The sequence below is a fragment of the Ochotona curzoniae genome, unplaced genomic scaffold (assembly GCF_017591425.1).
Source record: "Ochotona curzoniae isolate NIBS_2020 unplaced genomic scaffold, NIBS_Ocur_1.0 scaffold_4701, whole genome shotgun sequence".
In the NCBI taxonomy this organism is placed as follows: Eukaryota; Metazoa; Chordata; class Mammalia; order Lagomorpha; family Ochotonidae; genus Ochotona; species Ochotona curzoniae.
The window spans coordinates 76,962,476-76,988,818 of NW_024467122.1; the positions used below are offsets into that span (position 1 = coordinate 76,962,476).

The 26,343-nt window shown below is 54.0% G+C and overlaps 2 protein-coding genes across 3 annotated transcripts in view; one reads left to right on the plus strand and one right to left on the minus strand.

The window, feature by feature from the left end:
• Positions 1 to 14,009, plus strand: part of IL16 (interleukin 16) — a 77,585-nt gene extending 63,576 nt beyond the window's left edge. The window contains exons 12-18 of one of the 2 annotated variants that reach the window (XM_040969990.1): positions 1,791 to 1,962; positions 4,647 to 5,751; positions 7,151 to 7,316; positions 9,391 to 9,492; positions 11,328 to 11,571; positions 11,700 to 11,822; positions 13,549 to 14,009. In XM_040969990.1, coding sequence (XP_040825924.1) covers positions 1,791 to 1,962; positions 4,647 to 5,751; positions 7,151 to 7,316; positions 9,391 to 9,492; positions 11,328 to 11,571; positions 11,700 to 11,822; positions 13,549 to 13,736 — 2,100 coding nt within the window. In that variant the 3' untranslated portion in view covers positions 13,737 to 14,009. Of the gene's footprint in view, positions 1 to 1,790; positions 1,963 to 4,646; positions 5,752 to 7,150; positions 7,317 to 9,390; positions 9,493 to 11,327; positions 11,572 to 11,696; positions 11,823 to 13,548 lie in introns of both variants that reach the window. The other variant, XM_040969989.1, reaches the window with a different exon arrangement.
• Positions 14,010 to 14,951: 942 nt separating this feature from the next.
• Positions 14,952 to 26,205, minus strand: STARD5 (StAR related lipid transfer domain containing 5). Its single transcript, XM_040969991.1, has 6 exons — positions 26,051 to 26,205; positions 25,402 to 25,451; positions 24,720 to 24,852; positions 21,574 to 21,691; positions 20,889 to 20,982; positions 14,952 to 17,105 (listed from the first exon to the last, which is right to left on the minus strand). Exons 1-6 carry the CDS (start codon positions 26,147 to 26,149, stop codon positions 16,958 to 16,960), a joined length of 642 nt encoding a protein of 213 aa, XP_040825925.1. The 5' UTR covers positions 26,150 to 26,205; the 3' UTR covers positions 14,952 to 16,957.
• Between the last annotated feature and the right edge of the window lie 138 nt (positions 26,206 to 26,343).

Below are 26,343 nucleotides of genomic sequence, written 5' to 3' on the forward strand. Positions count from 1 at the left end.
GGAGATCTAACCCCAGCCACCTGTCATTTTCCTTGTGCTGTGACAGTCCTGAAGCGTCAGATGCACCATCGAGTGGTGCCTTCTTGAAGGATGCGTGCAAGGAGCCCAGTGATTCCTCTGTTCTTATCTCTCTGCATTACCCCAACACTCCTTCCACCTCAGCTTTGCAGTGGGGAACCTGGCCTGAGGCCATGCCCCGTGAACACACTTCTATCCCCTCTAAAACTTTCCTTCACAGAGAATGTGCATCCCCATTGTGGATCTTAGAAAGTGGATGTTCACCAGTTCTTTTTATAGACCCAAAGGATGCATTTTCCTCCTGTCTTTCCTTCCTTCCTGGAGGGTAGCCTGTAGCTTTGTGCCTTAGTCCATTGCCGCTTGACTCTGGGAGGAGCAGCATGTGGATGGAGACCATTGCAGCACAGCCAAACATTTCCCTTGCAGAAGAACAAATCCAGGAGGCATCATGGGGCTGACATGCTTGCCATCTTGCTGGGTGTGTGTCACTCATGATGAGTCCTTCTCTCTTGGAACAAGCCTTGTATTGCTTCTCTGTCTTAAACATTCTTACTCTGTCATCCAGGTCCAATCCTGTTGACAAACAGCATCTCATTAGTTTAGCTTTCTCCACCTGCAGGGTGGAACTGGGGTTTCGTGTCTCCTCTGGGCCATGAGAGCATCTCTCTCATATTTAGGGGATAATTCTAACTCTGTTTAGGACTTAGTGGGGCAGGCCTTATGGCACAGCAGGCTAAGTACTGCCTGTGATGTCAGTCACCCCCACTGGAGAGCTGCTTCAAGTCCTGTCTGCTCTGCTCCCACTCTAGCTCCCTGCCAATGCACCTGGGAAGGCAGGAGAAGATAGCACGAGTGCTTGGGTCCTGTCCTGCCTGCCTGGAGCCTGTTCTTGGATTGGTCTGGTGAGCCTCGCCACTGGTTAGCTGAGTGGCATGAGTGCTTGGTCGTCCTGCCTGCTGGCGAGCTCCGGTCCTGGATTTGGTGTAGCCTCAGCCACTGTAGCCACGTGGGGAGTGAAGCAGCAGATGGAAAGATCTCTTTTTCTCTCTCTCTGTTTCCTTCTCTATGACTCTCTTTCCAATAAGTAAAGTAAATCTTAAAAAAAAAAAAATGTGTAGCAGGTGGCTTTGGGGAGGACTCTGAGACAGCAACCAGGCTCATGGGGTGAAGGGAACAGCTCCATGGTAGACCAATGCTCAGTAGACCGATGATGTCACCCTAGGTGCTGAGGAGGTGGGGGGGGCAATGGCACAGGTCACCCTGAGTGCTGAGAAGCTTCTAAATCTGTGCCATCCTCTGTGGCATATCCATTGAATCTGTGATGATGAAATAACAATGAAATATGTGACGGACAAGCATTTTCCCAAGTGTGTTATAACCTGACTTAGAGGTTACCAGATGGCTGTTTCTCTGTTCCATTTATCTGTACACCATGGGGTATCCTTCTGATGCTGAGATCATGGCAGGATGCAGTTGTAAATGAAGCAGAAGCCTCCAGATCCACATCCCAGGTCTCCTGTCCCTTGTCCCAAGGATCCAGGGTCCCCCCATGTGTGCAGGGCATGTGCCCATTGTCTGGACTATACTGCACACTCTGGGGTTGCAGGAGGTGCTGACTCTGCAATGGAGACAGATCCCTTTGTCCAAGACAATAGATTAACTCTCTCCTGTCAGGCAGCTCTGTGTGGGCTCTCTGGTACCCAAGGGCCCCGTCCTTCTCACAGCTGGAGGCTACCGTTTTGACATGCTCTTGCTTCCTGTTTACACCACAGGAAGCCAGAGAGTTGCTGCCGCGACTGTCGCCTCCGCCGCCTACAACACAGGAAGACACAGCAGGGAGAACACTCCACGCGGTGGCTGTTGGCTGCCCAGGACCCGGAGCTGAAAATCAGGCTTCGTCTTCTGCAGAAGCTGAGCCAGGGAGCAGGAGAGGAGCCAGTCCAGGTGAGCTTTGCATGGAGATCTTGCAGGAGGAAGAGCCTCCTGGTGACAGAGTTGAGGGGGTGGGGATGTACCTGAGTTTGGCTTGAGAGTCAGAGGGTTACACATTGACTTGATGGCTGGTCAGAGGCTAAGGGGCAAAGTACAAGCCAGGGAGCTGGTGTGGTTGGGCAGGAGAGGGGTCTGTCCAGGGTGGATAGGCTGCTGGTTGGCCACAAGATGGAGTGGGGGAACGTAAGACAGTCAGTGGGAGAAAGTAGCTCTCGGGAAGCCATCCCAAGACACACCCGTGGGCCCTCCTGGGTGGCTGGCTCTAGGGTACCAACATGTCAGCCTTCAGTTCTCCCGGGTGTGAGAACGCAGCTTCCCAGAGCCATCCGTGCCTCCCAGGGGGTGAGGACCATCTCCCTGGGGTGGACAGCAGGGCTGATGTCCCGGTGGCACCCCTGGCCATGTTAAAAGGTGATTAGCATATTGAATGGTTTTCTAGAATGTGTGTAAGATTCAGATAAGGAATCCTGGACAAGCCCTACATGGATTGGGCTTCTGGGCAGCTTCTCTGCCTTGCTGAGCAACAGAGTGTACAAACTGTTATCTAACTCCAACATCCAGCCCTAGCAGCAGGTGCACTTTGAATGCTGGCTCTGAGGGGACATGTGGACAGAAAGGCAGAAAGGAGTCAAACAAACAAGCCCTTGCTACTATCAGGAACTCACAACTGTGGTTATATACATGCACATACACACACATATATATATAGTTGATGAATCATACCAAGATACTGAAAAGAGCTGGAGGAAAATTAAATCAAATGCTAGGTACCTTTTGACACGCAGTCTTTTTTGAAATTTGCACATATGAGGGGGTCTTCATGGAAATGCATATTGTGAAAAAATCAAGCATGAATTTCATTGTTTTTAAACACCAAAAGGATATTAGGCTTTAACTTTTTTGTCCACAAAATTGCTCAAGTATGCTCCTGTACTTACCTGAGAAGTGCTGCAGGAGAGAGCATGTGAAAAGTTTCCGGAGCTGTAGAGATGCCAGGAGTGGAAAGTTCTGGTGCTCTGCAGATGGAGGCTAACCCACCACTGCCGTGCCTGTCCCTTAGTCATTCTAATTGAGGAACTGGCCTGGGGAAGGCCTTGCTGCTTCGTTTGTAAGCTCTCCCAGGCTCAGCATGCAAGGTTTTGCTGTAGAGTCGCTGCTTCTCTGTTCCCACCACCGCAGCTCCTGGCAGTCAAGGGCTTCGTGAATATTAAACCAGCTGAGAGGGCAGGACTCATGTGTCATAGCCTCTGTGTCAGTGCAGTGGTGCCCACCCATGCCCCTGGATGGGTCAGAGGTTCTCCCTCTCTCTCTTCCTCTCCTTTTATTTACTTATATTGACATGGAGAGAGAGAGAGAACTTCCATCCCCTGGTTTACTTCCTAGGTGATTTCACATTTCAGCGACTGGGGCTGGGCCAGGCTGAAGTCAGGAGCCCTGGAACGCCACCCAGGTCTGCTTCATGGATAGCAGTGGCCCAAGCACCTGGGGCATCTTTTCTCACCTTCTTACGTGCTTTAGCAGGGAGCTGGGTCAGAAGCAGAGCAACTGAGACTTCGGTTGGTGCTCTGATGTGAAATGCAGTGTTGCAGATAGTAGCTTAACCACATTTTGACTTCAAGGTTTGATGCTGTGTCCAGATGGGGTCCCTTAGAAGCTGCGATTGAGACGGGGTCCAAAAGTCTGCATTCTCCCCAAGTATCAAGCATTCCCTCAGAGCACAAGGCCTGGCCTCCCTCTGTCCATGGAAAAAGAAGTAGGGTAGAGTATCCCAGGTTCCATCTGGCTTCTAGGAAACAGCATATGCTGCTCCCTGTGTCAAAGGGCTGAACTCACTGTGCATGTCTGGCAGATGCAGAGCAGGCTGCCCGTGGCATCAACTGTAGGGATGCTGGCATTCTCAAGGCCCAGGCTGCATTCCAGCCAGAAACTGGGGCCAGGTATCGATATTTTCAAGGCCTTCCAGATTCTTCCAGAAGGTATAACCAAGGCTGAGAATCATTGCCAGGGTACTTCTTCCTGCCTGGAGCTCATCAGCTTTGCAGGCGGGTGGACACACCTTTGCCATGCTTGCTGATTAGTGGTATACATATAGGGAAAGCTGCAAGGGCATCTCATTTCCCTTGGCTGGTAGGTGCAGGGAAGTGTGAGATGCTGACCCACTGGGAGAGAGAAAACAGATGGGGCTAATTCAAGCAGGGTTGCCCTCTTCCTGCCCCCTCCATGTTGGTGCTGCTTGGGATGATGTGGGTGGTCCCAGCCTAGCATGGCTTTGGCTTTCACCTTTGTTTTGATAAGCCTCCTGGGGTGGGGGCACTGCTTACTGCAGTGGAAAAGACTTGGTATAAGTTGGTAGTTGGGTGTCACGCCATGGCTCCGCCAGAGTCTTTTTCTGTTCCTGTATTCTGGCATCTGGAATGACAAAGTGGCCGAGACTGTATCCATCTGAGACCATGGGTGCTATGAGGTGAACTCCCACTCCTGAGTATCTGGGTCAGGTTGTGGCACCTGGTGTCCACCTGTCTCTCACTCACCCTTCCTCTAGTCCTCCTTGCTGTTTAGCTTTGACATTGAACTTGAGGGAGGAAGATGCTGGTCAGAGGCAATGCCGAGCTTGGGCCCTTCTTTCTGTTCTTCAGTATCCCAAACGTCCCCGCTGAGGCACCCCCTGCTGAAGCGGCAGGCGCGGATGGACTGCAGCCTCGAGACCACCGCCGAAGACCCCTGGGTGAGAATTTCTGACTGCATCAAAAGCCTTTTTAGCCCCATCATGAGTGACAACCATGGCCACCTGCCACTGCAGCCCAACGCTAGCCTGCGTGAGGAGGACGGGCGGCAGGGCCACCTTGAGGGAACCTGTACCCCAAAGCTGGATCCTGTTCATGGTGTTCCCAAAGTTTGCCAGACAGCAGAAGTCAGTAGTGGTGTGAAGAAGGGGCCTCCAGTGGCCCCCAAGCCAGCTTGGTTCCGCCAAAGTTTGAAAGGATTGAGGAGCCGTGCTCCAGAGTCCAGAAGGGTGCCGGATGCCACATCTGAATTGCCAACAGTTGCCTCCAGGGAGCCTCCTGGGCTGAATGCACGGGGACCCTCTTCCTCCTCCTCCATCAAACAGAGAATCAGCTCTTTTGAAAACTTCGGTTCCTCTCAACTGCCTGACAGGAGAGTTCAAAGAGTGAGCTTGCAGCCCTGCCCTGGGGAGCTGGGGAAGTCTCCTGGCAGGCCAGAGGGAGGCCGGTTTTCTGGCCTCTTGGGGCGAGGGGTTCTGCCATCCGCTGAGCTCCAGAAGCAAGAGCCACATCAGCAGTCTCGGGGCTCCCCTGCTGCCTCAGAGGCCAGCGACCCCGGGGTGTCTGAGTCTCCTCCCCCAGCACAGCATCCTGGTCCACGAACTCTGCCTTCAGACCCGGACCCATTGCAGAGACTGCTCCCATCCCGACCCGAGGCATCTCCAGGACCTGTTCTGAAGGTGCCGGGCCAACGGGCTCGGAGTTTTCCCCTCACCAGGACCCAGTCCTGTGAGACGAAGCCACTGGACGAAAAGAACAGCAAACTCTACTCCATCAGCAGCCAATTGTCATCGGCGGTCATGAAGTCCTTGCTGTGCCTCCCTTCGGCTGTGTCTTGGGGCCAAGCTCCTGGCAGCCCTAGGGAAGGGGCCTCGCCCAGGCCATGCTCCCATGAGGACCCTGCTGCCCCCGACAGCCCTGCAGAAGCCCCTGCCTCGGACACAGGGTTCTCCCTCAAGTGAGTGCTGACACTGTATTTCTCTGTATCTCACTCCTCTTTCTTCCATTCTGATCCTGGGTATCATTTAAGAAACTGCTCAGATGTGCTGGTTACAGGGTTGTGCCCACTTACTCAAGGGTGGAGAGAGAGAGAGAGAGAAAAAGAGAGAGAGAGAGAAAGAAAGAGAGAGAGAGATAACACATATTGCACCTTTTTAAAATTCCTATTAAGGAGACAGGCCTTTGGCCCTGTGTTTAGGATGCTAACTGAAGTGCCACAGGCCCATGCCCAGTGTAGGCTGGTTCCTGCCTCCACTCCCTGCTTCAGTGCTCCCCACAGGGGAGAAATTGGCAGGTCCCTGCCACCTCCTGTATCGGGTTTGGTTTCCAGCTTAAAGCCCAGCCCAGTCGCTGTGGGCATTTGTGGACCCTGTGACTTGGGAAGAACAGAGGAGGTCAGGGGAACACTCTTTAGGAATCTTGCTGGCCCTAAAAGAAGGGTCAAGCCCTGCCCAGAGAGTTTTAGGGCGTGTGGGGGCCCAGCCCAGGAGCTAACCTTCCAACTGTGCACCGGTTCCTTCCACACTCACCCTTGTTTCACGCAGGAGGTCGACTGCTCCACATTCTTCCCTCTTTTGTCAGAGTGGCCCTGTATTTACTTGCTTTATTTACTGAGATTTTAATTTTTTCGACAGGCAGAGGGATGGAGATGAGGCAGGCAGAGAGAGATCTTCCATCTACCAGTTCATTTTGGTTCATTTTCTTGGAGCTGCAATAACTGGAATTGGGTGGACCAGGAGCTTAGAACTCAGTGCAGGTCTCCCACATGGGCGGCAGTGTCCCATGGACTTCGGCCATCACCTGTTAGAGTGCACAATTAATAAGAAACAGGAATCAGGCATGGAGCTGGGACTCCCCAGCCCAGACACTCCAGTGTCCCAAAGGGCATTTCGACATTTAGGCCAAATGCCCAGTACATTTAATCTATTGGTGCTGGCGGTTGGAGAGGGTTGGGAAGGTTGAGTTCTGGGCTCCTGGCTTTGGCCTGAGCCAACTCCGGCTGCTGTACAGCCTTTGGGGTGTGAAGCAACATATAGGAGCACTTTGTTTCTCTTTAAAACGAATCCAGTAACTGAGTACATTAGTTCACTGGGCAGCAAACATGAGCATTGGAACCAGAAACAGCGGTAAGCTGTGATTCTGGGTCTGGGGTCATTTTGGTACACTGGCAGCTGTGTTAACTTTGGATAAGCCACTTGGCCTCCTCCTGGCTGTAGTGGAGGGGTGATGGTCTCCACTCACAGACTGGCTGCCTGGAGTGCTGGCTGCCTTCTTTGCCTGCTGTGGAGTCATCAATGCAATCAGCATGCCTCTTATTAACATGTCCTTCACTCCATCTGTGGCTTCTCCCCATGAAGTCTTGCAGAGCTGCGAGAATACACAGAGGGCCTCGCGGAGACCCCTGAAGCTGAGGACGGGCCCCCCTGCTCTCAGCCCGGCCAGTCAGTTATCTCCCTGCTGAGCTCCGAAGAACTGAAAAAGCTCATTGAGGAAGTGAGAGTTCTGGACGAAGCCACCCTCAAGGTGGGTTTTCTTTGCACGCAATGACAATGCCAAGGGCATTGGGTGGGCTCCGTGGTCGGTCACTCAGCTGGGCCAGAGAGCAAGCAGCTCCTCCAACTCTCTGCTCTTTTGGGACTGACAGCACTAGATCCCAGCTCCACCCTACCGATGGCAAAGGTCACGGTAAGTCCCTGACCCCTGAAGGACCTTCTACTTGGAGGCAGCCTGTATGAAGAACTTTCAGTGTACCAACTTTTACACCTTTTGGATGATTTTAGACATCATGAGTTTCAAGATTGTAGGGCCCAGGCCTCCATGTTCAAGGTCAGAGCTGCAGGGAGTGGCAGCACAGGGGTGTGTGGTCTCTAGACCACCGTGTGGGGTGTGACAGCTCTGGCCCCAGAACTTTCCTTACTTCCGCTGCCCACAGAAAGGCCTCTCACCCCAGGCTTGGCCATGTCATTCTGAAAGTCCCACTTCCTATATGCATTCTAAGCAGGGCCCAGAGGTGTGCCGAGACACAGTGGCCTGGCAGAGCTGGGCTGGTTTCAGAGGCGTGTAGACTCCTGGGCCTTGCACCATCCAGGGATGCTCAGGGTACACATGGGATTCTTGCCCTGGGACCATTCGGACTGGGGCAGGAGGACAAGGAGACCTTCCTGATCTATGCAAGGAAGCATCTTTGCTGCAACTCTGAGGTCAAGTCTGTGGGCAGCCTTATGGAACAAAGAGGCCCTGGCTGTGGCCCCTCCTCTGTGGCTCTCACCGCCTCTAGTTGAGCCATGATCCTCCAGGCCCCATAGCCAAGGCAGAAGTGAGTAAATTGGGAAAGAGTCATCCAACTAAGAGCAGGGTCGGGACTGGGTTCATGCCCATCCTGACAAGGGCCCACTGGGCCCCTGTGGCTGACAGCTGGGAGGTCTAGGCCAGTCAGGCATGCCTGATCCTTCTTCCTGTTTGGATCCTAGGGACTCCAAGTTGAAGTATCACAGAGCCATCTGCCAGTCAGGTGCTCTAGTGGGTGCCAGAGCACCTGGGCTCTTGCTTGTTTCCTTCCTCCTTGGTGCCAAAGTTCAAGCTTGCCCCTGCAGGTGCAGTCTATTGTTCTGCTTGATGATTTTTTGAATTGGCTGAATTCCAGATCCTACATGGCCTGAATCAAAATCTGCATGTCTGATATGCTTTTCTCTTTCTTCTTTTTAAAGAGGTTTGCACTGGTAGCTCTGGGTTTGCACTCACGTGTATCAGCTGACCCCTCTTGGGCTCTCTGTGGTTCCTGTCACTCAGACGGGTTGCTTCTGCTAACAGTAGTGGGCCGCCTGGCACCTGTAGAGACCCCAGATCTAGTTCTGCATGGGACTCTCTGACTTGGCCCAATGCAAGGAGGCCATCCTGACTCCATGCCAGCCTCTGCCCAGGCTCGGGAGGGTTGTGTGTGCCTGCATATGTGACTGTATGCTGAGTGTGAGCCCATGTGTGCCTCTGTGTGTGCCTGTGTGACGGTGTGTATAACTGTGCGTGCCTACGTGCCTCTGTGTGTAACTGAATGTGTCTCTATGTGACTGTATGTGTGACAGTGTGTGTGCCTGTGTGTATGACTGTATATAATTGTGTGTCTGTGTGTCTGTGTGTGCATGTACACATGAGCACATCTCCCTTGCCTGCCATGTGTCCCATGGGGAGCCAGAGAGGAAGGAGGGGCCACAAACATCTACTAAGCAGCAGTGACTCCTTGGGCTCTGTGACCCAAAGCCCTCCAACTTGACTGTGTTCAGGTCTGAGCCTTGTCACCCAGTGCCCTGGGATTTCCAGCAGACTGCACATTCGCCCAGCTGAGTGCATGTAGGCGTGGGCAGGCAAGCCAGGTAAAGGAGCTGTGCTTCCTGTTTTGCATATCTGTCTTCCCCCCAAGCCTCCCAAGTCACTCTTGGAGGTGCAGTCCCCGCCCCGCTGACAGAGGCAGAAGCTGAAACCAGCTGGGAGGGAGCGAGAGAGCTGGAAGTTACTGAGGCCGTCTGAAAAAGCCCCTATGTGTGTCTAGCTGCCTCGAGCCATTGCAAGGCTGCCTTTTCATCAGGGACCTTCTCTCCTGCAGCAACTGGACAGCATCCATGTCACCATCCTGCACAAGGAGGAGGGGGCCGGCCTGGGCTTCAGCTTGGCAGGAGGGGCCGATCTGGAAAACAAGGTGATTACGGTAAGTGCCAGGGTGACGTGGCATGCAGGAGGCAGAGCTGACAGCTTCAGACGGGGCTAACGAGAGGGCACACACAGACACATGGCACCGCTACCCCCTTGGCAGGCTGTTGGGACACATCTCCAGGGGCAACCCTGACCATCCGCCCTGGCTGGGTGGCACTGTCAGGTTACTTATGTGACACACAGTCGACCCTCAGTTGAACAAAGACCATCATTGAACATCCCAAACAGCTTGACCGTACCTCCACAGGGCATTCCAGCTTTGCACCAGAACACGTAAACCTGAGTTTTTCAGAGTTGGAGAACTTATATTTTTGAAAGTACCAGGGGTAGTATTCTAAAATTTTCAAACCAGACTTTATTCCCAACCCTGTTTCTTGCTTGGCAACTGGCGGCATGCCAGTGATTGAGGTTTAAACAAGGATGACTTGTAATCACTGGGGTGTTTTGAGGGAAGGCTGTGCCAACAGGATTGAAGATCCTACGTGACACAGCACACCTGGGTAGAAAAGGACCTTAGGGAGGCTGGTTGTTCTGGCTTTGTTCATGCATGATGGGTAAGACTGTTCAGCCAGAGAGCTGCCATGCTGGCCCTGATGGTAGGTTGAGAGCACACAGCCAGGCTGTAGCAAGGAGGGAGTAACTGTCCCTGCTCACAGATCATGGGGCCAGCGCTCTGGGATAGCTCCCTTTGTGTTGGGTGGTGATGTCTCCATCACTCTGTGGGACCGGCTTCCCCTGAGACACTGCTCAGCTGCTCTAGGACAAGGAGGAAGTGACACCTGTGGGCCAAGCCTGTGCATAGGGACTTCCTCTTTCCTTCCAGACTCCTTAAAGGAGACTCGTGCATGCCTAGCCGCTGCCACGCTGACCTTGATCACGCTGGGCCCTCGCCCGCAGGCCTGCTGGGGGCGGCATGGGTAGTGCCGGCTTGGGGTTTCCGGCCCAGCATCCCAGCCACAGCACAGAGCTTTACTGACAAAGCGATTCCGAGGGACAGAGGGCCTCCTCTGTTTCCTTTCTGGAAAGAAGCAAAATGGCCCAGAGCATATTCAGTCATTCAGTTCTCTTGATTAACAGCTTACCTTGCTCAGAGAGGCAAAAGCAGCAAAAGTTTATTTTAATTTGTTATTTGAAAGGCAGAAAGAGAGAGAGAGAGAGATCTTCCATCTGCTGTTTTACTCTCCAAATGGTTGTAACAGCCAGGGCTGGGCCAGGCTGAAGCCAGCAGCCAGAACCCAGCCTGGAGCTCCCATGTGGATGGAGAGGAACCACCTTAACAGTGTCTGAACCATCTAGGACGAGGTCTCTCCAAATGCATTCTTCAGAATCAGTGACACCAGCATCTCCCGATAAAACAGTGATGCATGCTAGAAGCACTTGTTGAGAGTGGCTGAACTGCGCAGCCTGTTCTTAGAGACCTGCCATGGCAATTTGCATGGTCCAGTTAGACATTCTCCGAGTATCCCCGGAATTCTCATTTTAGAAACCATCTCTTACACAATATCCAGGATGTCACAGAATCCATATTTCAAGAAGACTGCCTCGGAAATGGCTGATCCAGGGCACAGAAGGCCAAGGGTGCCCACTGAGGTGACAGCTGGAACCATGGCGATTTCATCCAGGATGGTGTGCTGGACAGGATGCTGCATGGAGATCTCTGCTCACAGTGGCGGGACAGGAGGGCATGCAGCCCTTGTGTCTGCAGCACTGACCTTGACCACCGCTAGGCTCCCTTCTCAGACTCCTGTAGGGTTGCACACTTGGCTCGGGTCATCCTGTTGCAAAGGCGTGGGCTACTGGCTGTATCCTGACCACTCCTGCTCTATGTAGGTTCATCGTGTGTTTCCCAATGGGCTGGCCTCCCAGGAAGGGACCATTCAGAAGGGCAATGAGGTTCTTTCCATCAATGGCAAGTCCCTCAAGGGCACCACACACAACGATGCCCTGGCCATCCTCCGTCAAGCACGGGACCCAAGACAAGCGGTAATTGTCACCAGGAGGCCAGCTCCGGAGGCCACGCCTGACCTCAACTCCTCCAACGACTCTGCAGCCAGCAGTGTCTCCACAGATGCAGGTAAGTTCTCCCAGCATGGCAGACCATGTGGCCTTGGGCTTGCTCCATCATCGTCTGCAGAACCACAGTGGCTGCCGCTCGGGGCACACAGTTGTGCGTTTCTAACCAGCCCTTTGGTTTCCCAGCAGCCGAGGCCCCAGTTTGCACAGTGACTCTGGAGAAGACATCCGCAGGGCTGGGCTTCAGCCTGGAGGGAGGCCGGGGCTCGCTGCACGGAGACAAGCCTATCACGGTCAACCGGATCTTCAAAGGTATGCTGCGTGTTCGTCTCAAGCTGTGGCCATGGGGCCAGGTCTCCAAGGGGCCTCGAAGGCACTTCGAGGTGGCAGCGCTCTCTGCCAACCCCATGTCCACTTGAGAGGCCAGTAGGCTTGTGGAGGGTCAGTTCTGCCATTTAACCCTTTCCTCTTTCACTCAGACACTCCCTTAACCCCTCTGCTTTGCTGGGTCCTCCTAGGGGACAAGCCCTGGGCTTGGTTTAGCTTGTCTGGGCCAGGACTCAAGTGAGGGAGCTAAGAAGCAAAATGGAAGGAGCATCAAATGTACAGAAGCCAGGATCAGAGCAATTTCAAAGACAGCATTTTTTAAAAAATATTTTTATTTGAAAGGCCAAGAGAGAATTTCACCTATTAGTTTATTCCTTAAAATGGCTACTGCAATGGCTGAAGCCAGGAACCAGAAACTCCACATGGTGGCAAGGACTCAAGGACTTGGGCCATTTTCCACTGTTTTCACAAGTGCTTTAGTAGGGAGCTGGGTTGGAAGCAAAGCATGTAGCACTCGCCCCGGGATGCTAGCGTGGCAGGCAGCAGCTTAACGCGCTGTGCCGCCATACCAGTCCTCAAGGCGGTATTTCAAAATCGCAAAGTTAATTTGAAAAATCCTTAGAGACCAGAATACTGAAGTTTTAAATAAAGACAGGCTCTGACCTTCCACTGCAGAACTCAACCTCGTCCTCTTACTCCTAACCCTGGCCCTGCTTTTACTCACACTGCTGACATTCTGTTCTCCAGCATTGGGATGCCAACCACCGTGACATGAGGGTCAGCTGGAATTGGCCCTTCTTGAAGCCATCCCCGACTCCTGGCTTCTTCTCAAGCTGGAAGTCCCTAGGCCGCAGTGCAAGGGGTTTTAGTTGGAGGAGCGCTGTATGGGGAGTTCAGAGGTCAGGGGCCAAGCCTCAGCTGTGACTTAGGTGACATTGGCCTACCAGGGTCTGTGAGCAATACAAGAGGCTGAGGGGGACAAGGGTGCATTTGATATCTCTTAAAACTGGTCTCAAAGGGTCTCCCAGCTCTGCTCTCTGTACCCCACAGGCTCTTGCAGCTGCCTCTGGGTGATTTTTGTTAGAGGAAGCTTTGTTTTGGCTAGAGCGGCCCAGAGGGCAGACTGGGGTGGAGGTGGTAGTTTCCCTACATCCATCCATGTCATCCCTAACTATAAGTAAGCTATTTTTAATTTAGAAGTAGTTTCTGGAATGAGCTTGGAATTTCAAAGGCAAAGACCCGGATTCTAGCTGCCTCTGCTGTTACTAGCACCATGACCTTGGGCAAGACCCGGGTCCATCGACCCACCCAGTGCAGGTGATGGGTGCCAAGAAATGAGCTCAGCAGTCGGAAAGTTTGAGTTCAAGCCCAGACCCTGCCACTCAGCACCCTTGCAGCTGGGGTGAGCTACTGAGGATGTTTGATGTCCTCACCCATAGATACGGGCACGTGAGCAGTCACATGGCCCTGGGGGTCTTTGCCATCAAGGCAGGACACAGCACAGGGCCTGTGATCAGAACTGCCCAAGGTGTTCGAGCTGTACCTTCCGCTCAGTTAGGTGAAGATCCTGGTGTCAGACACACCACCAGTCTTCAATCCTGAAACAAGAGTGCCTCCCTGCCCCACCCCTCTTACGAGCTAGGAATGGCAGTTGCTTTCCTTCTGTGAGCAGCAGTGGAGCCCGGCGTCACTGCTTTCTCCTTCCTTGCAGGGACGGCACCAGAACAGAGTGAGACGGTCCAGCCGGGAGATGAAATCTTGCACGTGGCCGGTACCACCCTGCAGGGTCTCACCCGCTTTGAGGCCTGGAACATCATCAAGGCATTGCCTGATGGGCCCGTCACCGTGGTCCTTAGGAGGAGAGGGCCACAGGGGACTGCGGCCACGGGGGACCCCTAGTGGAGAGCACGAGTACTGAAGGCAAAGTCAGCAGCATGCAGCTCCCATAACCCACAAACGGATTCTCAGGGTCTTTCTGCTTTCCCCATCCAGAAGGTCGGAAGCTTCCCGCTGGCTGCTGCCTGGTGTGGGGGGGCACCGAGATCTTCTGGGATATACCAGCCAGCCAGAGAGCTGCCCCGGAAGGGTGGCAGATACAGACTGTGTACAGAGAGAGCTTAAGGCTAATATTGATGTCATAATAAAATAAATCTATTATAATTTGATATTAAATATATGCCCTGCTTTTCAAAGTCTCTCAGGGACTCTAAACCCCGCCTATGCGCAAATGGCCTCACATTGATTTTTCTTATGAATCTGCACCAGGAGCAGTGCTTGGAGGACATCGCATCCACTTGGCCCCCAGCTGGAACAACTCCCAGGACTCTGAGCTTGCACCACCCTGACCTTGGCTGCTGGCTGCAAACAGCTGGAGTTGTGGCCACCTTGCACTTACACGTGGCCTCTCCCTGGGGCTGTGGCTCCCTCCGTCATGGTGTCTGAGTGGCTCTAGGGTCAGGAACATACCGGGGCGGGGGCGTGAGGAACCAGGCAGGTAGAAGCCACACCTTTTTCTTTAGTGCTCTTGCTTTGGAAGCCACTTCCTCTGGACTCAACAGTCACAGCTGGTGTGAATGTACCTGCCTGGGCTTAAGGGAAGGGACACTGTGGGTAAAGGGGGTGACGTTTTGGAAAATGCTGTGCCTCCCTCAGAATATTTGCAAAACTGTTGGGCTGGAGTGGAGATGTGTTCCTAGGCAAGGGTAGTAGCAAGTGGTAGGACCAGCAGGAGGGGAGTACAGGGGTAGGTCAAGGTGCCGACAGGTGGACTGAGACCAGGAAGAAGAAGGGAGGCAGGCACAGATCAGGCATGGTGCTGCAATGGGTACCATTATCAGGATTCAAGGTGGTTTCCATAGCACTGGCTGGTGGACCAGGGCACTGATTCAACATACAGCTGTCCAGCAGGAAAGAAGCAGCCAGCTAGTTTTCTACTGGGACTTGGTGGAAGTGAGTGGAGTGCGCTGCATGGAAAGCGGATCCACAGGGCACCAGTTTGGTCCTGTGTGTGTGCTTGATGACCACACTCGGGACCAATGCTGTGTGACTCTGACCTGGCCACAGCCTCTCAAGGCCCTGCTCCTGGGGAGTAAACAGGCATCAAAGACGCAGGCAGAAGAGCTCAAGTCTTTATTCCCGGGCCTCTGTTAATGGCATCTGATGGTTCCTGGCAGGGCTGGCGGGCAACAAAGATCCTGTCCTCAGGCAGGGAGATAGGGACTCACTTAGTGATCTTGGGACAGGGAACATCTGCTCACTGCTGGCTTCATCCTGAGAAAGAACAGGTGTAGAAGTTTGCAGCCTGCATTCTTCCCATTCTGAAGTTTTTTTTTTTTGTTTGTTTGTTTTTTACCTAAACCAGCCAAATGATGACATCTGGGCCAGTCCAGGGAGAAGGTGCTGACGGGGGACAGATATGGGTGCCAAGGGAGAACAGGATAAGGTACAAGGCCCTCCTAGCGGCCCCTGGCTTCGCTTTCTCGGGCTTGGCGGCACCTGTGCTGAACCCCATGAACCAGGCAGTGCTGGGACCAGTACCCATGGCTTCTATATCTTCTGTTTAAGTCTAAGAAGATGTTAAGGGCGACTGGCCCAGAGCACAATGTCTGAGCTGCACAGCCAGAGCAGACACACGCCCTGGTAACTACTCTAACACACCGCCACCAGATGCATGTGGGGGCGGGTGTCAGGGTCTGCAGGGCTGTTGCTGGAACGTGTTCCTTATCTACCTGGCTAGATGGGGCTGCACAAGGGAGAACCTGTGTCTGGGTCTCAAAGGGGTAGGCATGAAATCTTCACCTGGCAGGTGCACCCAGCCCTGGCGGGACCTGGGCAATCCACTCACAAGGAGCGGATACAGTACAGTGCTCAGCAGAGTCAGCACCCAGTTAAGTGCTCACTGAGTGGCTGAATGAGCTCTAAGTAAATCCAACAGTCCTGTGAGGAGGTGATCCCTGGGGGAAGCCGAATGTGGGATTGTGTTCTGGAGCCTCTCTTGCCCCTAGTCTAAGTTTTCGTCTTTGGATGCTTGCTCACCCCCCCACTGGGGGTGGTCAGTACCACACAAGGGAGAGGTGTTGCATCTGTAGGACCTCAGGCGTGGACTCCAGGGAAACGGGCTGCACAGGAGGGGCCTGCAGTCAGACACCGGAGGCCACTTCCCAGGAAGGGTGTGGCAGGGTTCCTGAACTGCTCCCAGTCCATGGGCCAAGGTCCCCAGCCGTGTGTGGCTCCATGCTGACTTCCTGTAGACACCTCTTCCAGCTGACAAAGCCGTGCAGCCTCTGGTCCCCAGAACACATCAGAGTGGAGCTGGGCAGCCGTGAGGGGTGAGCGGGACTTGCAGCCAGGGGGTATCTGAACAGAGGATGAGGAACAGGGGATGCCTTCCAGGAAGCAGATTTTCTCCCAGAGCTCCATGTGCATGCAGTGCTGCTCAACTTCAAATCCTGTAAGAAGAGGTCGCTGAGGTGGCCGGCTGGGCCTGACTCAGCAAACTGCCGGTTCAGTGCAAGTGAACTCACAAAAGCGGATGGAACACTCTGGTGGAAAGTATGCGAGGAAAAGGGGCGAGTGTTTCCCCTTAACGCTCATCTCATTGTTTTCCCCAAGCTGGTGTTTTTCTCAAAGCTGGGAAAGAGAGTCTTTCATGGTATTAAAAACATATTTGAGGGCATAATGTTAAAAAAATATATCCCTGGGCGTCGGGAGCACAGGTCAATAACATCAGGTGCAACAAACGCAACAGGCCTCTCCTTCTTAGTGTCGAAGACTGAGACAAACGGTGACGTGGTCTGGACGGTGACCAGTCTGTAAAGCCTAGGACCCCAATGCATCCCATGGGAGGCCCCAGGGCGCAGTCCCTCACAGAAGCCTTGGGGCCTCCTGCTGGAGGAGAGATGTGTTTGCTGCCCACAGATATCTCCTTCTCCACCTGCCTGGAGGAAGGAAGAGCAAGGGAGGGTAGGTAGGCTGCTGGTCCCAGCTGCTGGTCTTACTATCCATCAGCAGATTCCAAAATACAGACTCGGGCCCTGGGTGCCTCAAGGCTCCCTGGAACCCAGCACCCAGAATGCCTTGAGGAATGGTGGGAGTTCTTGGCCATTAAGCGACGGATAGCGTCAGGCATGGAATTTCTTCACGGCCTTCTGGAGGTTGGCGTAAAAGCCGGCCATGCTGCGGGGAAAGAAAGAGTCCACCACATTCTGGGGGAGCAGGCCGCTGAGCTCGGTCTGGAAGAACGTGACCACGTTGGTCTTCAGAGGCTCCCTGGGAAGATGACAACAGAAGCACATCATGCAGCTGGCTGTGGCACAGCGTGGCCCCACAAGCTCCAGGGGAAACAGACGCAGCCATGACCACACCTGCCCCTGCCTGACGTCACTGCCCAGGGGCTCCTCTGAACCTGCTGTGTTCAATGGCTGCAGTCCCCAGCCCCTCTAAGCAGCGAGCAGTCCCTCCTTCGGGCAACAAAGTGGTTCCCTGCCACCTGACATACGCAGCAAACGTGATCAAGAATGTGCTCCTGTGTGGCATACCTGTGACATCAGCATTCCAGATCAGAGTGCCGGTTCAAGTCCCAACTGCTCTACTTCCCGTCCAGCTCCCTGCTAACAAGCCTGGGCAAGCAGCAGAAGTTAGAAGCTGGTCCAGTATTTAGGCGCCTGACTCCACATGGGAGACCTGAATGTGGATTCCAGGCTCTTAGGTTTGGCCTGCGGCCCTGGCTGTTACAGCCATTTGGGGAATAAACTGGAAATGAAGGCTCTCTCTCTCTCTCTTAACTCTGTCGTTCAAATCAGACCCAAGCATCAGTGCAGCCTGACCTGGCAGGGATTTGCAAACATGTACAATGGCAGCCTTTTCACCATGTTTGCTCATAGCAAGTTACTGTGTTCATAAAACAGGCAATTTATGGCACAGGAATATATGCTCTTGAAGAATTTTCCAGTTGTCCCAGTTCTAGTGATGGAGCTGGCCTGAGCAAACAGAAGCTCTTCCAAGTCTGCAGAGGTTGAAGGACACCAGGAAACCTTGGACCAACAACTCTGGGAATGGTGGCCTGAGACTCAGGGACTGATAAACGGCTTGTGCTCCTGGGAAGGGATGTGTGCCAAGGGATGGCAGGAGCTCCCGAGGAAAGAGAGAGGGGGCATGGTACCTGGCACACAGCCTGGCCTGGAAGTTGAGGTGTCAGCATCCCGTCAACAGCCTGCACATGGTGACCCAGAGCTCGGGTGCACTGTTGCCAGCAGCCTCCGCCAGATCAGACTCAATGAGGGACAGAGAGGAGGAACCAGTGGGGACTTGGCAGAGCCTTCCTGTCAGACGCATCTCAATGGCCAGGGTAACAGAGACCCAGCATCGGGGGGATCCCGTGGCACTTTGGGAATGGAGCTGTCAACAGCCTCAGGGTCTCCCCAGGTGACACTACACCTGCCCGCTGGACCCAGAAGACCAAGGGCTTGGGACCAGAGTCTCCTTGGAAACGCATCCCCCTTTCACAGACAGAGACCTGGGGAGGACTAGGGATAGGCCGAGGAGTGACACAGGATAGTGAGTGTTGCTCTGGTCTGTGGCTTTTCTCCTCTGCTTGCACTGCCTCGTTTTTCCAAGGAGGCCGGGTGCTGGGGTGCAGGGTCTTCCTCCATCCCTTGCTCAGCAGCCTCCTCTGGGCTAACTTGTGCTCCTGTCACTTCTCAGCAGCATCCTCTTTTGGTTTGGAAACATGGGCAGGTCAGTGATCCTGTTCCCCTCTGGGTGAGCCCTGGGCTTGGTGGGTGGGTGGGAATGGATGTGCAGCATTACACGGTTAAGGTGAGGCCATGGAAAGAGGTGGCTCCTGCAGGAAGGTGCCATGTGGTATAACAGGATGGGGGCTTGGAGGTGGGGGGAGAGGCGGGGGGGGGGCTGCAGTCACCTGTCCCCTAGTGGTAAACGCTGGGATGACAGCACCCATGTGGTCTCAGGACTGAATGAGCTGGTGTGTGCTTTGGGGCACACAGTAGGTCCACTATAAAAGCCATCAGGATGCTTCACAGGCCCAGACACATGCTCCTCCACCTGTGTACACCTCTGCCTGCTCCCACTGCAGCCCCCCTGGAGCTGTCCTCATCATCTCTGGCCTCCTATCCCGTGAGCCCCCATTAGTTTGCTTGCCCTCTCGTCGCCCCTTCCCCTCCAGAAGCAACACAGCTGTGAATACCAAAACTACAGCATGGCCTGTCCAGAACCCTCCAAAGTTTTCCTACTTATTCATAGAAAAGTGTCCGCTTGGGATGTGGCCCTTGCTGCCTCCTTGCCCCATCTTTAACTTCTCCCTCTTGCTCTGTGCTGTTCCCAACCCTGAGGCTCTGCACCTGCTCACCCCTCTGCCAGGAGTTTTCCCTGGCATTCACAAGCCCAGGGTCCCCTGTGTCCATGATTGGTCCAACGGCTCACTGAAGGGGGCTCTGCAGACCGCAGATGACCCATGTCCACCCTTCCCTGCACCGCCTTCTGCCTGTCTGCTTTGTTCCCAAGCACCCGACACCTGACAATCACAGGCATCCACATCTGACAGAGTCACTGGCCCTGGCTTATCTGCCTCCTTCTGCTCTCTTTAGAGACTCATCTTCAAGAGGGCAAACCCATCATGTGTGCTGGGAGACCAACAGCAAGGATTCTGGAGTCCAATGGCTGGGTTTCAGCCGTGGTGCTGTCTCAATCTCTCTCTCTCTTTCTCTCTTCCTGGCAGTGTGGTCTTGGGTAAGTTTCTCAACTGTTTGAACATGATTTGGCCTCTGTACTCAAACCGGACTTTAAACTCTAAACAACTCTTTGGAACTAAGGATGGAAACTTCATCCAATTATGCTGATTGGTGGGAAGTCCTGCTTCTCTGTGGGCATTCCCTAGCAGGGCAGCACTTGTGAAACGGTTAGCCACAAAACCAAGTCAGGCCCAGCCCTGTTTCCCAGCTGCCAGGTCAGCATGCCTCTGCACCTGTGTCATCAATGCCCGCTGAGGCCCTCACCTCAGATGCTCAACCAATGGAGACGTCCAATCTTGAACAACCAGGACCATGCTCCCAAAGAAACCTTTCATTTGCAAATAGCCTGTCCCAGGGACCTTCCTGGCCCCATCAGTCCCATGTGTAAAACCAAACACACTCCACCGCTACCTGTATGATGTTCATGAGTTCGTGTGCCCAGTCCCCTGCCTAAGAGAGTAGAGCCCCTGTGGACAAAGGGCTCAGAGGACAGTCACTGCAACATCCATTCACCAGCCCTGACACTGTGGAAAGTTCACAGAAAGAAGTTGGAGGTCAGTGCCCTTGGCACAAGCCAGCGGGTCTGAGGCACCCCTGTACTGGGAATGCTAAAGCTGTGTGTGTTCATGTGTGTGTACATGCATGCATACAACGAACATATGTGTACACATATAAGTGAACACAAGTGTTCATGTCATATGTATGTGTGTATATATATATATACCTTGGACACCTGGCTATGACATGGGGACACGCATGCGTCATGAATTTACAGGAGCTTAGTCCTGAGGTGGGCTCGGTGTGGTCTCAAATCTGCCTTCGGCCTAGGCCGGCCCTTGGGTAGCAGAGGCAATCACTGCCTGGACCTCCATCCTCACAGCTGTCCCAGCCTGGAGGCTGGTCCTGGGTGACCCATGGAGAGAAGACTTGGAGTTCTGGTCTTGCAGTGCTCACTGCCTAACCTTGACCCTGGCCACCTCACCTCAGTGTCCCCATCTGCTAAATGGGACGACGGCATGTGCCTCACCTGCCCTACAGAGCTCAGGAGGAGGGAGATTCTTGCATGAGAAGCAGCTAGGACAGTCACCCCTCTGCCACCCTCCCAGTACCTTCCCAGCTGCCCAGTACTTCCAAGCAATCTGTGTTTGCTGTGTGTGTGATGGTGGCCTTTCCTAACACCCTAGAGCAGCTCAGGGCATTCTTACTCAGACACTCATTGGGCCAAGTGCCCCATTTGCCAGATGTTCAAAGTGGAGTGCCTTAGGTTTGAGCCATGCAGCTCCAGCCAGGAGGTCCCCCTTACCCTGGCACTGGTTCGCAGAAGCAGCCACATGGATGGTTGAATCCTCGCACGAAGCCTGCCTTCGGGGGACATGCAGGGTGGTCCACGTGGGTGGCTGGAGACAGGGCAGAGGGGCTGTGAGCAGACACTCAGGAAGTCACCACTGCTGATATCCACACACACGCCCACTCCCAGCTTCCCCAAGCCTTCTGGAATATTACAAAAACAACAACAACAACAACAAAAAAACAAACCAAACCAAAACAAAACCTTCCAGAATTCACAACGCAAGGACAGGAGGCACGAAAGTGTCCCCACACAAGTGTGGACGTGCCGTCATCTGCTCCAGGAGGGAGACTCAGAGGAGCAGGGATTGGGCAGAAAGGAGTGGACTGAGGGCCGGGCTTAGCAGGTGGATGTATGGATGCCTGGTGCTGTTCCATGGTCGTCTGCACATGGAGGACACCAACCATGAGCCTCCGCAGCAAAGATGCTGATGCAATCTGCAACTTTTATATATCTATAAAACATAGCTGGTCTGCTGGGTCTCCTACCTCAATGCCCCCTCCTGGTATAGAATCCCCCCTCTCCAACCCAACAGGGCTCTGAGCAAGGTACCCAAGGTCCAGCCTGAGGAGCTGAGGATTACAGAGAACCCAGCATTTTGGGAAGGCTAGAGTCCAGCTCCCCGCTAGCCATCACTCACCGTTGGAACTGATGGTCCCATCCTCGTATGTTTTGATCAGTACCACGTCCACAAAGTCCCTGGGGGAGATGAGCTTCATGGCAGCCGAGGGGGTGGAGGTCCTGCTCACGTACAGAGTCTGCCAATCACAGGGGTGCCTGTTGCACTGTCGACCAGGCATCTGCTCCCCACCCCACAGCCCAGGGTCTGGGACACACGACAGGCAGTGGCAAGAGAGCGGCAACGAACCCAGAGCCCAGGGCAGGTGCTACCTGCGACAACCGCCTCACCAGGGGATGGGGGAAATGAGGGGAAAGCTCCCGATGGCACCAACTCCTCCGCCAGCTGATCCAGCAGGCAGGAGGGGAGGTGCCTGAAAGCAGAAGGGGACATCCCGGAGTTTGTGGCTATGGCAACATGGGGAGCATGGGCCGTAAGGAGAAATATACATCCTAAGGGAATACTGGTGGCACCCAGAACAGGAATTGGTCTGTTGGTGTGTGTGTGTGTGGGTGGGTGGGGGGTGTATTTGTGCATGTGTGTGTGTACATGTGTCCCAGAGCTTACAAAGAGGCTCTTGGGAGGCTCAGGGAGGTGGCACTCACACTGGTCAATGCCCCTAGCATCTCAGAAGTCTGTACTGTACCCATTCTTGCTTCAAGACCCTGAAAGCTCCCAGAGTTCTCCAAAGCCAGTTTCCAGGTTTTGGGGTGAATTTCAGGAGAAATGCAATCCCCAGGTGGCCCCGTGTGGCAGCACTGGCAGGAGCAGCTCCTGGACACACAGGTCAGGAAGTGTGCAAGGATCACCGCATGCTCATGGGAACACCAAGAACTCCGTCCCCGGAGCAGTGGAGGGCTTGCTACCTGCACAGGAGTCTGTACTGACCTGTACCTGCACCCTTACCAGTGATGACAAGAGCCTCTGCTCCTCCACACATTTCACTTCCAATGAAAACAAAACACACCCAATTTCCCCAGCTTGGGGAGTCATGGCTTTGGAAATTACTGTCCCAGTCCTTTTTATCTGCTGCAGATAAATCACTGGAAGGGACAGCCCCTGCGGGTGTGTTTCTTGGATCTCACCGGGAGGTGGTTCCCTGATGTGGGGTGGGTGAAGGCACCCATGGCAGCTAGGACCTGGAGATGTGGCATCATCCTCGGTAGGCTCTGTGATTGCCACTTGTGGGAACCTGAGTCCACTCTCAGCGTTGCAGGCGGAGTATTCAGGCCAGGAGAAGGAGATGCTCAGGGACCAGAGAGAGCGAGCTGGAGGTAACAGGTGAGCACAGGCAGAATTCCTACAGCTGGGACCCAAGCTGGGTAAACACACTCCACGGGGCTCTCAGCCATGATCTGTGCTGGCCTCCAACCCATCACGACATCCTTAGAATGGAATTGCCATGGCTGACAATCCCACTCCCAGCATGCACCTGTTGTCATGACACTTTTCAGACTTCCAAATACAGACCAGAAAATGGGCCTGTATTTGGAAGTCCAAAGTCCTGGATGTTTTTGCTCCTTCCTGGACAACTGTGCCCAGAGCACCATTCCCTAGGCCACCAGACCACAGAGATGATCTCAGGTCTTGTGGATTGCAGCTCACTCTAGTGCACGCTTGCTCTGAGCCTTGAGTGTGTACTTTCATTTTGCTAAAAGCACTGATTACTTGGCTAACCTTACCTACCTCTCATCCTGCAGACGAGAACCTGGTCCCTCAGCACATCCCACCCCCGGCAAGAAGACTCCCCAAATAATAGCACATCCCATGCAACTGTTTTTATGGCAGCTTTGGCATCCCACTAAGTCTCTATAAGAAGAGGTAAGTGGCTAAAAGAGGCAGCCACTTTTACCTTCAAGAAAATTATAGGCGTGCACAGAGTGGCTCTTGCTGCTACATTTGTGTTATGCCTTAAAGGGCACAAATCCTTATATTCTCAACTCCAGCCATTTGTGTGGAGTCATTTGCATATCATTTTTATGATTTTGGCTATCTCTGGTATCCCTCGTCCGGTGATTTATTATTCCTTTCTGTTTTCTCTAATTGTGCTCAAGTTTTTGAAACGTAAGATACACTGAAAGTAGACCTGTGCACTTTCAGAAACAGGGGTGGGGGTCGAGGGGGATGTGTAACTTGCCACAAAAAGAAGGTGGTTGCAAAATATACATGCAAGAGATTATCTGAATCTACTTTTGGGTGAGACGGAGGACTCACACGTGTTAAGCAGGTGTCAAAGGTGCCCAACTGTAACCCTAAAGTTACTAGAGAACTGAATCATTCCTGGCTCTGAGTGTCAAGTACCTAAAGCCATTTTTGGTGCCCTAGCATCTGTGCCCCATCTTTTAGGAAACACTGACACAGTGCCGTTGGCAATAAAAACCAAAGGTGAAATGTAAATTCTTAGTGGAGACTAGAACAGCTGGCCCCACTGTTTGGAGTTTCAACATACCATCTGGGCAAACACCCACAGTGATCCAGGCCACAGATGTCAAAACCAAGACTGCATTCAAATGCAGCAGTCAACAGCCCTCCCTCTCCTTCCCAGACTCGTGGCTTTAGCTTTGACCGTGACATCTATTTCTTCCCCCTGAAAATCTAGAATGAAAATGAGGGAGGGTCTTTAAGATACAAACAATCCCAGAGCGGTTTCCCTGTTCGTCTATGCCAGGGGGACACTTGAATTGACACGAGCTTGGATGACAGCAAAGACAACTGGCAACTCAAAATCGTAGCCGCCTCACGGGATGGGCATCTGCAGCAGACTTCCAAGCTGCCAGGAAGTTTCTGCTGGACAGGGCTAGCCGGCACGACACGCTTCACCAGCAGAGAATGTCCATGCAGAAGGTGCTACCTGGCACAGCCCCGCAGCTGGCAGGGAACCTTGGCGCCATACCCAGCGTTCTTGCAATTTGTTATCATAGCCCAATCAAAGGATGTTAGACTTGAGTTAACGAGCCAAGTCTTGGCCCCACCTTGGCATCCTCTGAACTTTCGATCAGCCACCATTACCCAGCTTCTCCCGGGCTCTGCCTAGGGTTTCTGGGTCTCTCTGAGGCACATGGGGCACAGCTGGCCCTGGCCCTGGTCCATGGCACCACTCCCAAGTCCATGTGTGCAGGGCACACTCCTAGCCAAAGGGTGCGGAGGCCACACTGGGAAAAACTTACATCAGTAATTTTCTCGATCACTTCAAAACCGGTCACATTCTCGTCCCACTTCACTCGCAGGCCCCCTTCAGCTGGCCTGACACAGTCCCACACGTCTTCCAGGGTCCCGCACACCACGCCTTCCCCCCGGTACCTGCGGCACAAAGGAAGTGACCTCAAATCATTGTATCGTTCAGCCCCACGATGGATCTTTCAGACAAGCTTCCGGAAGCGGCTGACTTGTAGTCCCGCCAGCCTGCAGAAACGGGGCGGCAAGCATTCTCGGGAATATGGCTTATGCTGGAAAAGATTTTGCTAAAAACAGGAGTTGAATGGTGTTCCGGTGGATGAATCATGAGTCAACCATAGGGTTGATTTACTTATTTGAAAGATTTGTTTATTTATTTGAAAAGCAGAGAAAGAGAGAGAGAGCTTCCAAACACTGCTTCACTCCCCAGATGCCCCAGTGGCCTAGGGCTGGGTCAGACTCAAGCTAGAGTTGGCAGGGAACCAAGCACTTGGGCCATCTTTGGCTTTCTTCCCAGGTGCATCTGCATGGTGCTCGGTTAGAAGCAGAGCAGCCAGGATGCCAACAGGCAGCTGAACTCGGTCCCAGAAGCAAGTCTTTTAAGGAAGCAAGCCCTCCAGAAAGCAGCAAGGGTGTAGGCGGCAACCCTGAGCTCTGCACAAAGCACGCACTTACAGGTTCCCTGCAAACTCCACAGATGGCCTCCAGGACACTGAAACTCCATTCTGTCAAAAGGCACAGAACGGCAAACATTTAGAGCTTTGAAGGGCTCCCGGCTCACCTGTGCCAGCACCCTCCACCTGTTCTATACAAGCGGGTCCCGGGGCTCAGAGGCCTCCGCGAGCACACACAGTTCTCCAAGGTTACCCGAGCCACAGCTGGCGGGCGTGGGGCTCGTGAAAGACACAGCTGCCCCCACAAGGCACACATGGACTGGGGGAGCGGACTCCTGGAGCCACCGGGCACGGGGGAGTTGGGATGAAAACACACAGGCAGGGAGGAGACCAGACTTCTCCCACGCCCTCCCCCTGGGCCTGAGACGCAGCGGGCCAGTGAGGGGCAGCAGTGGGGGTCCTGTCCTCGGTCAGGGGACCCCGTGCCGGAGGACGCGGTGGACGGGGTGGGAGGTCGCCGCGAGCCCCGCGGGCCCAGCGCTTCCTGGACACACAGCCCGCGAGGAAAGGCAGCCCCTCGGGGGATGGGGATGAGAATGAGGGGCTGAGAACAGGTACAAGTGCAGGTGGGACTGGGGGCTTCTGGGGACCCGCCCCCCACTCAGGCAGCAAAAAGGCAGCGACCCCTTCCCGCCCAGCTCCTCACTCACGGCTTCCCGGCAAATTTTCCAGCCCGACGCGTCTCGTCGGTATTGGAACATCTTGTCGGCCACCTCCTGGCCGATCCTGGCGGCCAGCGCCGGGTCCATGGCGCGCGGAGCAGCAGAGCCCGAGGCCACAGCAGCTTCGCGGCGTCGGGGAGGCCGGAAAGCACGGGCCGCGGGAGGAGCCTGGAAGTCCGGCCCCCTCCGCCCGTTAACTCCGCCTCTGCCCCGAATTGGTCCGGGCCCGCAGACTGATCACGCCTCGCCCGAGGGTTGATTGGCAAAGCCCGAGAAGGCGG

Excerpts from the sequence above, each read along its gene's own strand:
- STARD5 (XM_040969991.1), bottom strand. The coding sequence starts at position 26,149 with ATGGACCCGGCGCTGGCCGCCAGGATCGGCCAGGAGGTGGCCGACAAG. Across the intron at positions 24,853-25,401 it reads GTGGAGTTTGCAGGGAACCT|GTACCGGGGGGAAGGCGTGG; the intron begins GTAAGTGCGTGC and ends TTTGTGCCGCAG. Across the intron at positions 17,106-20,888 it reads TTCTGCGAACCAGTGCCAGG|GGAGCCTCTGAAGACCAACG; the intron begins GTAAGGGGGACC and ends TCATCTTCCCAG.